Source organism: Musca vetustissima, unplaced genomic scaffold, assembly GCF_032173495.1.
Source record: "Musca vetustissima isolate MV318-11 ecotype Yass unplaced genomic scaffold, APGP_CSIRO_Mvet_v1 utg8392, whole genome shotgun sequence".
NCBI classification, from domain to species: domain Eukaryota; kingdom Metazoa; phylum Arthropoda; class Insecta; order Diptera; family Muscidae; genus Musca; species Musca vetustissima.
In genome coordinates this window covers 616,135-629,842 of record NW_026886187.1, presented here as the reverse complement: position 1 = coordinate 629,842, position 13,708 = coordinate 616,135, and the positions used below count along the sequence as shown (strand labels likewise).

Sequence of the window (13,708 nt, the reverse complement as noted above, 5' to 3'; positions counted from 1 at the left end):
AAAAAAAAAAAAAAAAAAAAAAACGTGTCTATTCCCATACATCATAATAATAGTTCTTATAGATAGAATACTTAATATTTCTTTTTAAAAAGTTAACTACAACCAAAGTTTAAGTACATTCTATCGCCTAGCCAAAAATAATAATAGAAGACGAAAAACTTCAATCTCATTCGATATTAGAATACATTTTTTTCTTTGAGAAATTAAAAAAAAAACATGCTGCTTATTAAAGAAAGAAATTATTAAAAAAATTAACACAGTTATGAGATTTCTAAACTTAAAATTACTTTTTTGTTTTGTTTTAATTGTTATGAGGTTTGTTCTTGTCTTAAAAGGGGGGGTTTAATCCTTTTTGCTTCTAAATGGCGGAAAACGATCGAGCAATGCATGAAATATGCTGCCGGGTAGACGTTGATGTTTGTTGATTAAATCTTCTAAAGCGTGAGCGACCTGAAAAAACATACAAATATAAAAATTATTTTTATAATGCTTCACGCATCAATAGCCGTATAGAAAATATATAATTTCAAGCATTTATATACCATATATATATATATATATATATATAAGATTATTTTTTTATTTTGAAAATTTACTTTAAATGTTAAAAATACGCTTAAATTGTTGCTGATTTTTTTTTTTAAATCTGCTGTATTCAATGGGAAGATTACTGGACCTTGAGATAATAAAATTATAAAATAATATTCAAATCATCTGTCTTAAGCTCATCTGTTTGAAAGTTATTCCAACATAGTGATAATTGGTGATTTCAATTGCAATTTGTTGGATCCACATAGAGATGCATGTGTTCGTAGTGTTTGTTTGCGTTTAAATCGGTCTATCATACATAATTCACTTTGATGTATCTCATGGTTTAACATCTTTGATATATTTTGTCTTACTTAGTGACAGTTCTATGGTGTATCTATCAGATCAAGCTAAATTTCCCTCAGTTTCTGATCATTGCATTCTATGCATGCAAGAACTCCATTGGGAAAACTGGGGGCTAAAACCATCGACTATACACTGGTTGTATAACACCGTGGCAAGGCCCATCCTTTCCTATGGCTCTCTTGTTTGGTGGAACTGTCTGCGCCACAAGTCGACATCCAGTAAATTAGATAAGGTACGCAGATCAATGCGTAAACTAAATTTTATATCACTAGTCCTGAGATTTGACGATGTAGATGTCGTTATTCCTAGTAGAACCCTGGAACCGAAAATATTCATTAATAAATCCTGGCTTCTATACAAGGACCCTAAGAAGGTAATGTCTACTGTTAAGGCTAGGCCTTGAGACTAACCTACAAAAAATCTGTAGTGTTTTTCAAGCTCCAATCTTTGCGATTTGGAAGGCAACTTAATTTAAAAGTCTTTAATAAAGGTCCTCCCGGTGACTATCTTCGTGGATAGTCAAGCGGATCTTAAAGCCATCAAATCTGAGGCGGTCCTCAAGTGAAGAACAGCTTTGGAAGAACTTACCTACACCTATCGGCTGTGTTGGGTACCAGGACACCGTGACATCTTGGGTAATGAAAGAGCAGACGAATTAGCCAATCGAGGATCTCAATCCACAGATCTAGGAACTGATGACTCAATCAAACCACCCATATATCATCTTTATCGGAACTTGAGGCGTTCATGATGCAATTAATTGATGTAGACTCTACGTTGACGAGGAGGAGACAGAGACAATTGAGCATCTCCTGTGGCCTACAGACGGCACAGACTAGTGGGTTGTTTCTTCTCAATAAAACCACAGCATAATTAGAAACCTAAAGTGGTTGGGAAAGTGCAACCTTGACACGTAATATATCTTCTGTCCGAACTCTAAAGCCATCGATACTATTTCAAATTTACTTTCTTACATTTTCTTGTAAGCATCTCTCTTTATCTCCCCTATAGATCTCACCTTATCTCTCTTCTGTTCGTGGATGATCACTATGGACCTGACGGTCTTAGAGTGCTGTAGCCACATAAGTGACTGCACATCCCAAACCTAACCTAATAGGAATCCCCAAAAATGTATTTAATAAATCTATGCTTCTGTAGGACCTTTAATCTTTAATATATCCACGCTTCTATAGCACCCTCAATATTATCTTTAATAAATCTACGCTTCTATAGGATTCTTAAATAATAGTCTTTATCAAAATCCACGCTTCTATAGAACCCTTAAAAATTGTATTAAAAAACCCAAAATAATATTGTTTAATAAAACCAGGCTTCGAGAGGAGCCCTGAAAAATATACACCTAAGTCTGTTTTTACACGGTCTTCATGTACACGGTTTTGATATAACACGGTTTGAAAATTGAATATTTTTAATTTTTTTAGACGATTTTATTCCATTTAGCACGATTTGAAATTTTATGTACTTACATTTTTTTTGTCAAATTTAATTTTTGCGAAGTATGTTCATATCACAAAAAAGTATTTATGAAATAAAAAAGTCTGAAACCATCGAAAAAATAGTTTGCGAACACTAGCTAAAGATTTAAGTGAATACCCCTTTAGCGCGTACAAACAATTTTTACTGGTCAAAGCAAATGTGAATAGCACTAATTTAGGGGAATTCCCTTTATGTATAAGATCAATGTCTTTTTTTACACGGCTTCTTCTGGAACCAATCTACCGTGTAAAAACAGACTTAGGTGTACTCTAATAAATACACGGTTCCATAGAACCCTCAAAAATAATCTTTAATAAATCCACGCTTCTATAGAACACTGAAAAAATAGTCGTTAATAAATCCCTCTAAAATAGCCGATACCTGAAAAATAGTCTTTAAAAAATAGATTATTTTAAAAAAAACTTATTCCACATACCTTAACTTGCAACTGTTCCGGCGTCAAGTTGCCATCATGTTCAATGGGTTTACCCAAATATGTACGAAACTTGACGGGAAAACCACCATATATCGGATACACCGGTATCCTAATGGTATTATATAGTTTCATAAAGAATGTCCGAAAGATACCGACTTGTCGAAATCCTTCACGTAAATTTTGTGTAAAACATGGTATTATTGGCACCTGAGCCTCTAAGGCCACTTTGGCAAATCCCACACGATTTCGCCACAACAGCTCATAGTAGTTATCACCAAACTGTGCTTCGTAGACACCACCCGGTGATATGGCTAGCAGATTGCCGTCACGTAAAATATTCACACACGACTGCACTGTGCCGGGACTTATATGGAATGCTTCAGAGATGGTACCCCAACCGGGTAATTTGAATAGGAAACGATCACCAATAGTGTAGATTAGACGATTCTCTTGCAACATCATTCGTGAATTCAAGTAGTACATATCAATCGGTATGGCACCATGGTAGTACACAATTAAGGCTGGGCCATCTTTTGGAATGTGTTCCATACCAATTACCTCGTAGCCATGATAGATGCGTGCATGAGCATCCCAGACGGCGGCCACCAGTTTTCGGCCAACTTCCCAGAATTTACGATCTGATCGTACGGAACGTAATATAACTTCTCTGTAATAAAGAGAAATAAAATAAATCCAATTATGAATCATTTAAAAACAAAAATAATAATTATTGCTGTTTACAATCGATTTATGACGTGTATCGTATGATTTTTTTCTTTCTGTTTTTATCACCAGTTGTAAATTACGCAAAAGATTGCCTGCTGCTTATCATTTGTCGCCTGTATATTAATAATAAAAAAAAACACAAAACATTCTTCAATCCAAATCACTCTCTGATGTACATACGTACGAACTTGTGTATTTGTTGTTTCTATATAATATTAAGTACGATCCGATATCAGTGAATGTCAAATGTTTTTCATGTCATAGCCATTGATTACACTGAAATAGTTTCTCAATGACCAAGCAAGATAGGTCAGACCCCCCACACTTATATGGCAAAAGATTGATATATATTTTTTTCATTATTGCAACAATGTTGATAAATATATGTTCGAACTAAATTTTTTTTCATTGGTGGTGTATATTAATGGATTTGCTTAACATTAAAAAAAAACCCTGAACTAGCATTGATTTAAAAATTTATATTTGCTTTTCTTTCACCTTAGAATTGCTTACAATTGTCCATAGTCTTTAATGACTCCACGCTTCTATAGGACCCTCTAAAAAATAGTCTTTAATAAATCTACGCTTCTATAGAACCCTCAAAAAGCATTCTCCAAAAAATCCACGCTTTATATATAAAAATAGTATTTAATAATTGCACATTTCTATAGGACCCTCTACAGAAATAGTCTTTAATAATTGCACGTTTCTATAGGACCCTCTACAGAAATAGTCTTTGATAAATCCACGCTTCTATAGAACCGTCTACAGAAATAGTCTTTAATAAATCAACGCTTCTATAGAACCCTCTAAAGAAATAGTCTTTAATAAATCCACGCCTCAGTTGGCCCTTGAAAAATATTCTTTAATAAATCCACGCCTCAGTTGGCCCTTGAAAAATAGTCTTTAATAAATCCACGCTCAAATCCACGCCTCAGTTGGCCCTGGAAAAATAGTCTTTAATAAATCCACGCTTCTATAGGGCCCTCTCATAAAATAGCCTTTAATAAATCCAAAAATAGTCTTTAATAAATCCCCGCTTCTATAGGACCCTCTCATAAAATAGCCTTTAATAAATCCAAAAATAGCCTTTAATAAATCCACGCTTCTATAAAACCCACTCATAAAATAGCCTTTAATAAATCCACGCTTCTATAAGACCCACTCATAAAATAGCCTTTAATAAATCCACGCTTCTATAGGACCCTCTCATAAAATAGCCTTTAATAAATCCACGCTTCTATAGGACCCTCTCATAAAATAGCCTTTAATAAATCCACGCTTCTATAGGACCCTCTTATAAAATACCCTTAATAAATCCACGCTTTTATAGGACCCTCTCGTAAAATAGCCTTTAATAAATCCACGCTTCTATAGGACCCTCTCATAAAATTGCCTTTAATAAATCCACGCTTCTATAGGACCCTATCATAAAATAGCCTTTAATAAATCCACGCTTCTATAGGACCCTATCATAAAATAGCCTTTAATAAATCCACGCTTCTATAGGACCCTCTCATAAAATAGCCTTTAATAAATCCACGCTTCTATAGGACCCTCTCATAAAATAGCCTTTAATAAATCCACGCTTCTATAGGACCCTCTCATAAAATAGCCTTTAATAAATCCACGCTTCTATAGGACCCTCTTTAATAAATCCGCGCTTCTATAGGACCCTCTTTAATAAATCCACGCTTCTATAGGACCCTCTTTAATAAATCCACGCTTCTATAGGACCCTCTTTAATAAATCCACGCTTCTATAGGACCCTCTTTAATAAATCCACGCTTCTATGGAATCCTCAGAAAAGTCTTTAATAAATCCACGCTTCTATGGAATCCTAAAAAAGTCTTTAATAAATCCACGCTTCTATGGAATCCTAAAAAAGTCTTTAATAAATCCACGCTTCTATGGAATCCTAAAAAAGTCTTTAATAAATCCACGCTTCTATGGAATCCTAAAAAAGTCTTTTATAAATCCACGCTTCTATAGAATCCTCAAAAGAAGTCTTTTATAAATCCACGCTTCTATGGAATCCTCAAAAAAGTCTTTAATAAATTCACGCTCCTATAGAACACTCAAAAAATAGTTTTTAATAAATCCACGCTTCTATTGGGCCCCCTAAAAAGTAGTCATTAATAAATCCACGCTTCTATAGGGTCCTCAAAAAATAGTCTTTAATAAATCCATGCATTCTCCAAAAATAAGACGCTTCTATAGATCCTCAAATAATAGTCTTTCATCTACAAAGACTCCATACAGCTCATCTATTATGAATTTACTTCAGCTCATCTATAAAAACGTCCCTAAGAGCTCATCTATAAAAACTCCCTTCAGCTCGTCTATATAAAGACTCCCTCTTCAGCTCGTCTATATAAAGACTCCCTCTTCAGCTCGTCTATATAAAGACTCCCTCTTCAGCTCGTCTATATAAAGACTCCCTCTTCAGCTCGTCTATATAAAGACTCCCTCTTCAGCTCGTCTAAAGACACCCTCTAAAGAGCGACTATAAAGACTCCCTCTTCAGCTCGTCTATATAAAGACTCCCTCTTCAGCTCGTCTATATAAAGACTCCCTCTTCAGCTCGTCTATATAAAGACTCCCTCTTCAGCTCGTCTTTATATAGACTACCTCTTCATCTCGTCTTTATATAGACTCCCTCTTCAGCTCGTCTATATAAAGACTCCCTCTACAGCTCGTCTATATAAAGACTCCCTCTACAGCTCGTCTATATAAAGACTCCCTCTACAGCTCGTCTATATAAAGACTCCCTCTACAGCTCGTCTATATAAAGACTCCCTCTACAGCTCGTCTATATAAAGACTCCCTCTTCAGCTCTTCTATAAAGACATTTCAGCTAGCCTGAATAGCACATATCGTTTCCACGACAGAGGGGTCTACGATCCGAAACGACCCGAGTCTTACTCGGCCAACGTCTGTCACCTCAGTCCATTGTGTAAAAGCAATAGGGCCGCTACAATAACAACTAGCACATATAATTTATCGACACTAGAAGCTTACTATGACCCTCCGAAAATATATGAGAGCCATTCATTATGATATTTATTAAACAAAATCCGATGTGCTGAAAACAAAATTAATTTTGGGGGTTCTTTTATCGATGCATCAACGTCAATAACAGAAATTTTTGTTGATACCCAAAAAAAATTGCGGAAGTTAATAACATCTGTTTATTTTCCACTCAATGACGTTCGAGAATTAATTCTAATGTAGGGAAATAACTAACAAAACCTGTTCTTAAAAAATCGTTTAATATGTCAGTGAATTAAAAGAAACTGCAAAATGCAATAAAGTGAATTTCAAGTTTTCTGTTTAAATAAAAATTTAAAAAATATTCCTTATGATTATGTGCATTCCTAATAAGTATGAAATGTCACACTTATAGTCCGATGTAATTTGAATAAATTCGAAATAAATTCATTTTGCAAAGCAAAAACGGAATTATAATATAATAAATCAAATTTATATTATTCATTGTACGGCTGTTGTGGTAGGTAAGGTATGCTGCTGTGTTTCGGTTATTAATCTCCTCCATATATGGGTTTAACAATTATAAACGAAAAAAATATTATCAGTAATTGAAAATGTTCCACGGCGACAATCTTAATGAATTCAAACAACGTAAAACACATAATATTATCGCGTACAAAAAAACGAATTGAAACAAAAACAATAAACTATAATAACTAATACCGGTTATTTTAAACACCGGCAATGATAGCCAGCCACTAAGATGACCTCCTAATGTGTTTTGGGGTACTAATGTCAGTCACTTGGATATGAAAGCAAACTAAGCGGTAGGTCGTCAGGCAGCTACTCTGACGTTTGACTTTTTTTCAATATTCTAGAAACTTGATATGGAGAGTACAAATTGGATATAGGGGTATTGGCACATGGCGAACTACTTACCTGTGTAATTTGTAGATAAACAATATTAGGAAGGATATATAAATTAAGGCCACAAATACCAGCGGCAATAGGAATGTTACAATAAGTGGGGTCAATAGACGATACAGCCACAGTGAATAATCCAAATCAATGTATGAAGCTAAAAAGAGGCGAAAAACAAATAAATATTACAAAAAAAGAAGAAACGTGTTAACCATTTGGCAATTGCCACTTACACAGAAATTCTAGCAGACCTTTTGTTATGTTTTGTATAAATTCCATGGCGATGGAGAAGAAGGTGATGACTATGAGGAAGGAGGGCTGGCTAAAGAGGGGATGGGAGATTTAGGTCGTAATGTTTTAACACTGTACTCGACAACGTATTGACTTTTTTGATTTTTGATATGAATCCACTTAAAATCCAAAGAAAAGACTCGAAACCACCTTCTCTTCCAAAACTTTCTTTGTTGTGTTCAGTTTGCCAATGTTGGCTTAATTATCATAAAACTTGGATTATTATGATTATTTTGTTGTTGTTTTTATTGTCAATAATGATAATTTTGCTTCTTCTTTTTTCTCTTTTGTTGGGGAAGAAAGACGAAAAAACCTGATTCCGCGGTGTTTTATTTGGTTGTTGTTGTTGTTGTTTGCGGCTGATATGTCCCAGTTTAAGTTCTTTTACTTTAGGCTTAGGCGGTCAGTGCAAGCTTTTACTTTTCTTTCTACGCATTCCATATACAAAATTCATAAAATATCGGCAAAATTCTGAATTATGTTGTCGTTTGTTTATGTTTCGCATTTGTTTTGTTTCACTTATTATTATACTTATTTATGAATTCTTTCTTAACCACCACCATTACCACATTTATCATCACTTTTTTCATTTATCCCCAAAGTGGTTTTATGGATTTTCTTATGTTTCTTTGTTGTTGTTGTTTTTGGATTATATATTCTTTACTTTGTTGTTCACAACCAATAGCAAATAAATTTAATTGTCTCACAAATTATTAACGGTTTTTTTATTTGTATAAAAGTTTTCACTTCAATTTTGATATTTCCTCTCGAATTTCATAAGGTTTTTTTTTATGATTTTAGGCGATACAATCGCCCACAACCACCCTTTCGGTTAAAAAACAACTGACGTTTTGTTTTTGCCAAATACAAATCAACTGTCTGTCATCCACACATATGATAATACAATATTTTGATTACTTTGTTGTTGTTGTTGCAGCGGTCATTTGCAAGGGATATATAAGTTGACAGTTGTCAAACAGCAGTGTGATTAGTCGGAGACGTAACGTACACATTTGGCAAATCTTTTTAAATGGAATATAAGGGAATGAATAAGAGAGACTTTATAGAGGTGGTTAAAGGGAAGTATGGAAGGAACGAGAAGGGGTCTTCATAAGTGAGCTGTGGGGAGTTATTTTAGAAGTGCTGAAGGGAGTCTTTATAAGCGAGCTGAAGGGATTTTTTATAGACAAGCTGAAGGGAGTCTTTATAGCTGAAAGGAGTCTATATATAGACCAGTTGAAGGGAGCCTTTATATAGAACATCTGAAATTAGTCTTTATATAGACCAGCTGAAGGGAGTTTTTATAGACGATCAGATCTTTATAGATGAGCTGAAGAGGTGGTCTTTATAGACGAGCTGAAGAGGGAGTCTCAATAGACGAGCTGAAGGGAGTCTCAATAGACGAGCTGATGGGAGTCTTTATATAGACGAGCTGAAGGGAGTCTTTATATAGACGAGCTGAAGGGAGTCTTTATATAGACGAGCTGAAGGGAGTCTTTATATAGACGAGCTGAAGGGAGTCTTTATATAGACGAGCTGAAGGGAGTCTTTATATAGACGAGCTGAAGGGAGTCTTTATAAACTAGCTGGAGAGGAGCTGGATGAGCTGAGGGAGTATTTATAAAGAGGAGCTGAAAGTAGTCTTTATATACGAGCTGGAGGGAGTCTTTATAAGACTAGCAGCATAGAGTCTTTATAGACGATCTAACAGGAAGTCTTTATATAGGCGAGCTGAAATGGAGTTTTTATAGACGGGATGTGCTTACTTAGCTAGCTTGTGTCATTCAATTTGAGATACCATGTTCCGAGATGTTATCTTCTACTTGATCTTTCCATCGAATTCGTTGCCTATCCCTTTCTGTGTGAATCATCACTTGGCTTACTTTTATATGTCTACATATATATATGTCCTCACAAACGTAGTCTCAGCAGCTAGATCCGTTTTTCGTTGCTTTTTCATAGTAGGAGGGGTTTTCCGACTGTAGGCAACTAACCCGACGCCTCAACCTATTCTGTATAGTTTTTATGGGTGAACACATATCAGCTCACTATTTCAATGGATGATAAAAAATAGTTACCACAGGTGACACCTCGGGGAGGTCAGTGAGATGTCAATTGAGATGAAGGAGGGACAAAGATAAGCCTGGGCTTCGCCATGTTATAACCAATCAGAGCCGTTGCTTGGTATCTATCAGCCCCAACGTCACTCATAAGTTCGATTATATTCCGTAAATCTAACCGCACTTTTTAAGTTTCTATTTATTTCATTCGTCCAGCAGTTATGGAGCGAACGCAGCAATAGTAATGATACTACGGATATTATTATCAACATTCCGACAATTTTACAGTTCAGTTTACGAACAAGCACTACGGATGTTTTCTTTATATTTCTGCCGGAACCGGAACTAAATGTTGGACCCATGTCACATATAACTTTACAAACGGGTCATCCCATTATAGATTTTTTGAAGCACCTATCCCAATTTTCAAAACTGAGTGTCAATAACTTGGTATTTCGTATCTCATGTTTCAACAAGGAGAGTATATAAAGTCCGATCCGTTCAAATTTAACGACATATTTACTTGATAGTGAATTTTTGATTGAAATTCTCTCTTAAACCCTATGCATTAATTTTTTCTGGCTCAAAAAAGTACAGCTTCAGGACGAACACTACGGAATCTTTCTTATATCTCTGCACGATCCTGAACTAAATCATAGGCCCATGTTTTGACAAATCCCTTCTTTGAAGCTGCTAGCCCAATTTTCAAACCTGAGTGTTAATAATTTGGTATTTCGTTGTTCGGAAGGTAAATGTTGGTCCTTCTTTTGATCGATTTTAATTATTTCGAATATGCTCCCATAGAGGAGAGAGTATAAAATATTTTTATCCGTCCAAATATTAATTTTACTTGTTAAAAAATTATCCAATTTAAATGCCATGTTAGCATTTTTGCCGGCGTCTGCATTCTAATAACGACCGGCGTTAAAATGTGAACATGTTTCGGCAAACAGCTGATCTTGTTTACATTTTCTTCCTTGTCTAAGCAACAACAAAAGTTCATTGCCGGGGGCATCAACAGCAGCAGTGGTGGTGGTGATTGAATGTGTTTTTGTTGTTGTTTTTTGTATTATAATATAGCGAATACTATATTGTGTAAATTTATATTTACATTTTATTTATTTATGGAAAACAAAATATTGCAATTCTGCAGACGTCAACATTTGTGTGGAGTGTGTGTGTGCATGTGTTTTTTGCTATTTTGTCTACATGTTATTTAGCGCACTGAGATCGTTCATTTTGGATTTAGAAACAAGGCGGTTGACTGGGTGGTGGACTGCTGCTGCTGCTGTGCTTAGATAAGTGGTGATAGCAAATTATAACTCTCCCGATAAGAAAGAAAAAAGGCCCATAATTTATGTACAATAAGCAAACAAACAAAGGCCATAGTAGAGTGAGCATTTAAACAAAGGTCCCCACAACAAAAGGGAGGAGTAGTGAATGTCAACGCTGTGAATTATTAAAAGAAATTAAAATAAATTAGAAAATGTGTGTGATATTTTTTTATGTCAACTCAAATCCCGAAAAGGATGGCTATAAATTGATTTTGGCCTCCAATCGTGATGAATTCTATGCTCGTGATACCAAAGAGGCCTGCCAGTGGTCGGGTGTGGACAATTGTTATGGCGGCATTGATATGGAACCGGGACGTGAAGGTGGTACATGGTTGGCCATATCTGGCCAGGATGGCATATTCAAAGTGGGTGCTCTACTCAATTTGACGGGTGAACCTAAGCCACGCAATGCTGTGGGTAAGTTGGTGAAAAAGTATCTTCTTTTTGGAAAACAAAATTGTTTAACAAAATTTGTCACTAAAAGTTTGTGATGGAGGCGGTAGTTGTTTGGCTTACAATTTTTTTGTGCTTTAATTAATTATTTATGTAATACTTATTGTTTTTATGAAATTAACTTAATTTTATTTTTCCTATTCTACACACAAAATGCTGGACCGACCGGATGTTGTGTTTGACCTACACATATATTTTCTTTTTTCACCTCATCCATACCATTCCATCATTCAAAAAAAATTAACTTTATAGTTGTAGACCTTACACCCCATCCACCCCTTCTTAATCATCAAACACAACAAAAGTCTTCCAATTTATCTAATAATACCCCAACGAATGGCTATAAGGTATCCTCCTCACCCTCCAACAACTATAATATTAGTACAACAACAAGAACACCACAAACTAATAGCGACGATTTTAATCATCATCAACATCATATCGATCTACATCAGATAACAACAACAACAACACCAATAAATACAACACAACACAATAATAACTCTTTGTTAGGACGCGGTATGCTGGTCAGTGATTATGTTCGGAATTATGGTGCGAAATTCGATAATGTCAATTATAATCAACGTCTGGTGGAGGATTGTACCAAATATAGTGCCTTTAATTTTGTCTCCATTGAGATAGGGTAAGTACAAAAGAAAATAAAAAAACATAATTATGTTCAGCGAGATCGAACTTTTTATACACTTCATCATGAGGTGGAAATTTTAAATACATAAAATCGATGCCGACTTTCGACTTTGATAGGACCTTGAACAAGTTTCTCAATTCGTTTGAAAATTATGACCAAAATACAGAATAATGGAGTTACTGTTATATGGGGGCTATGCCAACAAATGGAACGATATTGACAATTTTTGGCAGGTAGATTTGACACCCAATGAGAACCAAATTACAGCCAATTCGGTTACAAAAATTTAGCCAAAATCGACAAAATTGGAGATTCCGTTAGATGGGGGCTACGCCGAAACGTGGACCGATTTTAATCATTTTTGGAAGCAAGCCAAAAACCCAAAATACCAAATTATAGCCAATTTAGTTACAAAAATTTGACCAAAATCTCCAAAGTTCGACATTCCGTTATATGAGGACTACCCCGAAACGTGGACCGATTTTGACAATTTTTCGTAGGAAGACTTGACACACAATGAGAACCCAAAATACCAAATTACAGCCAATTCGATAACAAAATTTTCGTGATTCCGTTATATTTGGGACCACTCCGAAACGTGGACCGATATTGATTATTTTTGGTAGGAAGACTTGACACCCAATGGGAACCCATAATACCAAATTACATTCAAATCCGTTACAAAAAATTTACCAAAATCTCCAAAATCCGTTATATGGGGACTACCATAAAACTTGCCCCGATTTTAACCATTTTTGGAAGGAAGAACTGACACTCAATGAGAACCCAAAATTGTCAGAATTGGAGATTCCATTATATGGGAGCTACTCCGGAACTTAAAACGATGACAATTTTTGCAACTTTAATAATAATATTCCCCCTTATCATGGTTTTGGGTATACAAATTCTCTCCTTATTATCAAAAAAATATATATTTGTCCTTCTTTTTTAGCTCCCCCACATCACCAGCCTTGGTAACACTTTGCAGTAATGTACCACCCGGTTTAATACACTACAAGGAGAATTCTTGTTATGGCTTCGGCAATAGTCTACCCTCGGCTCCCTTTGAAAAGGTACGTTATGGACGTAATCGTTTCGAGCAAATTATCGGAGAATATGAAAAACGCCCCCAAACGGAATTGGTTGAACAATTAATGCACCTGCTCAAGTGTAAAGAGAAATTTTGGCCAGATGCTGAACTGCAACGTAGGGCACCCAATTGGGGTGAATATTTAAGTTCGTTAAATGTTTATGTACCTGATTGTGGCTATGGCAGTCGCACCCACACCGTCATACTAATCGATGCTAATAATCGTATGCATTTTATTGAGGAAACAATGCGTTCACAAGATCCCCACCAAGGCGAATGGCATCGGAATCATATTGAAAAGCAATTTCCATTTTAAATGGTAGGGACCAACAATAACAAATTCACATGGAAATTATCGAAAAACAA

The 13,708-nt window shown here is 35.4% G+C and overlaps 2 protein-coding genes across 2 annotated transcripts; one reads left to right on the top strand and one right to left on the bottom strand.

Moving 5' to 3' along the window:
- Positions 1–342: 342 nt before the first annotated feature.
- On the bottom strand, positions 343–7,759 carry LOC133333685 (monoacylglycerol/Diacylglycerol O-acyltransferase). Its single transcript, XM_061541973.1, has 4 exons — positions 7,699–7,759; positions 7,484–7,622; positions 2,828–3,494; positions 343–450 (listed from the first exon to the last, which is right to left on the bottom strand). The coding sequence occupies exons 1-4, from the start codon at positions 7,742–7,744 to the stop codon at positions 343–345; spliced, it is 960 nt and encodes a 319-aa protein (XP_061397957.1). The 5' UTR covers positions 7,745–7,759.
- Positions 7,760–11,298: 3,539 nt separating this feature from the next.
- LOC133333676 (transport and Golgi organization protein 2) lies at positions 11,299–13,658 on the top strand. The gene is made up of 3 exons (XM_061541964.1): positions 11,299–11,567; positions 12,117–12,246; positions 13,205–13,658. The coding sequence occupies exons 1-3, from the start codon at positions 11,303–11,305 to the stop codon at positions 13,656–13,658; spliced, it is 849 nt and encodes a 282-aa protein (XP_061397948.1). The 5' UTR covers positions 11,299–11,302.
- The last annotated feature ends 50 nt before the right edge of the window (positions 13,659–13,708 follow it).

What these genes read in the sequence shown, in the direction of transcription:
- LOC133333676 (XM_061541964.1), top strand. Translation starts at nt 11,303, where the DNA reads ATGTGTGTGATATTTTTTTATGTCAACTCAAATCCCGAAAAGGATGGC. An exon ending in TAAGCCACGCAATGCTGTGG is followed by an intron (nt 11,568 to 12,116) that starts GTAAGTTGGTGA and finishes ACTCTTTGTTAG; the next exon opens with GACGCGGTATGCTGGTCAGT. An exon ending in TTTGTCTCCATTGAGATAGG is followed by an intron (nt 12,247 to 13,204) that starts GTAAGTACAAAA and finishes CTTCTTTTTTAG; the next exon opens with CTCCCCCACATCACCAGCCT.
- LOC133333685 (XM_061541973.1), bottom strand. Translation starts at nt 7,744, where the DNA reads ATGGAATTTATACAAAACATAACAAAAGGTCTGCTAGAATTTCTGT. An exon ending in TTTATCTACAAATTACACAG is followed by an intron (nt 3,495 to 7,483) that starts GTAAGTAGTTCG and finishes TCTTTATTACAG; the next exon opens with AGAAGTTATATTACGTTCCG. An exon ending in CGGAACAGTTGCAAGTTAAG is followed by an intron (nt 451 to 2,827) that starts GTATGTGGAATA and finishes ATGTTTTTTCAG; the next exon opens with GTCGCTCACGCTTTAGAAGA.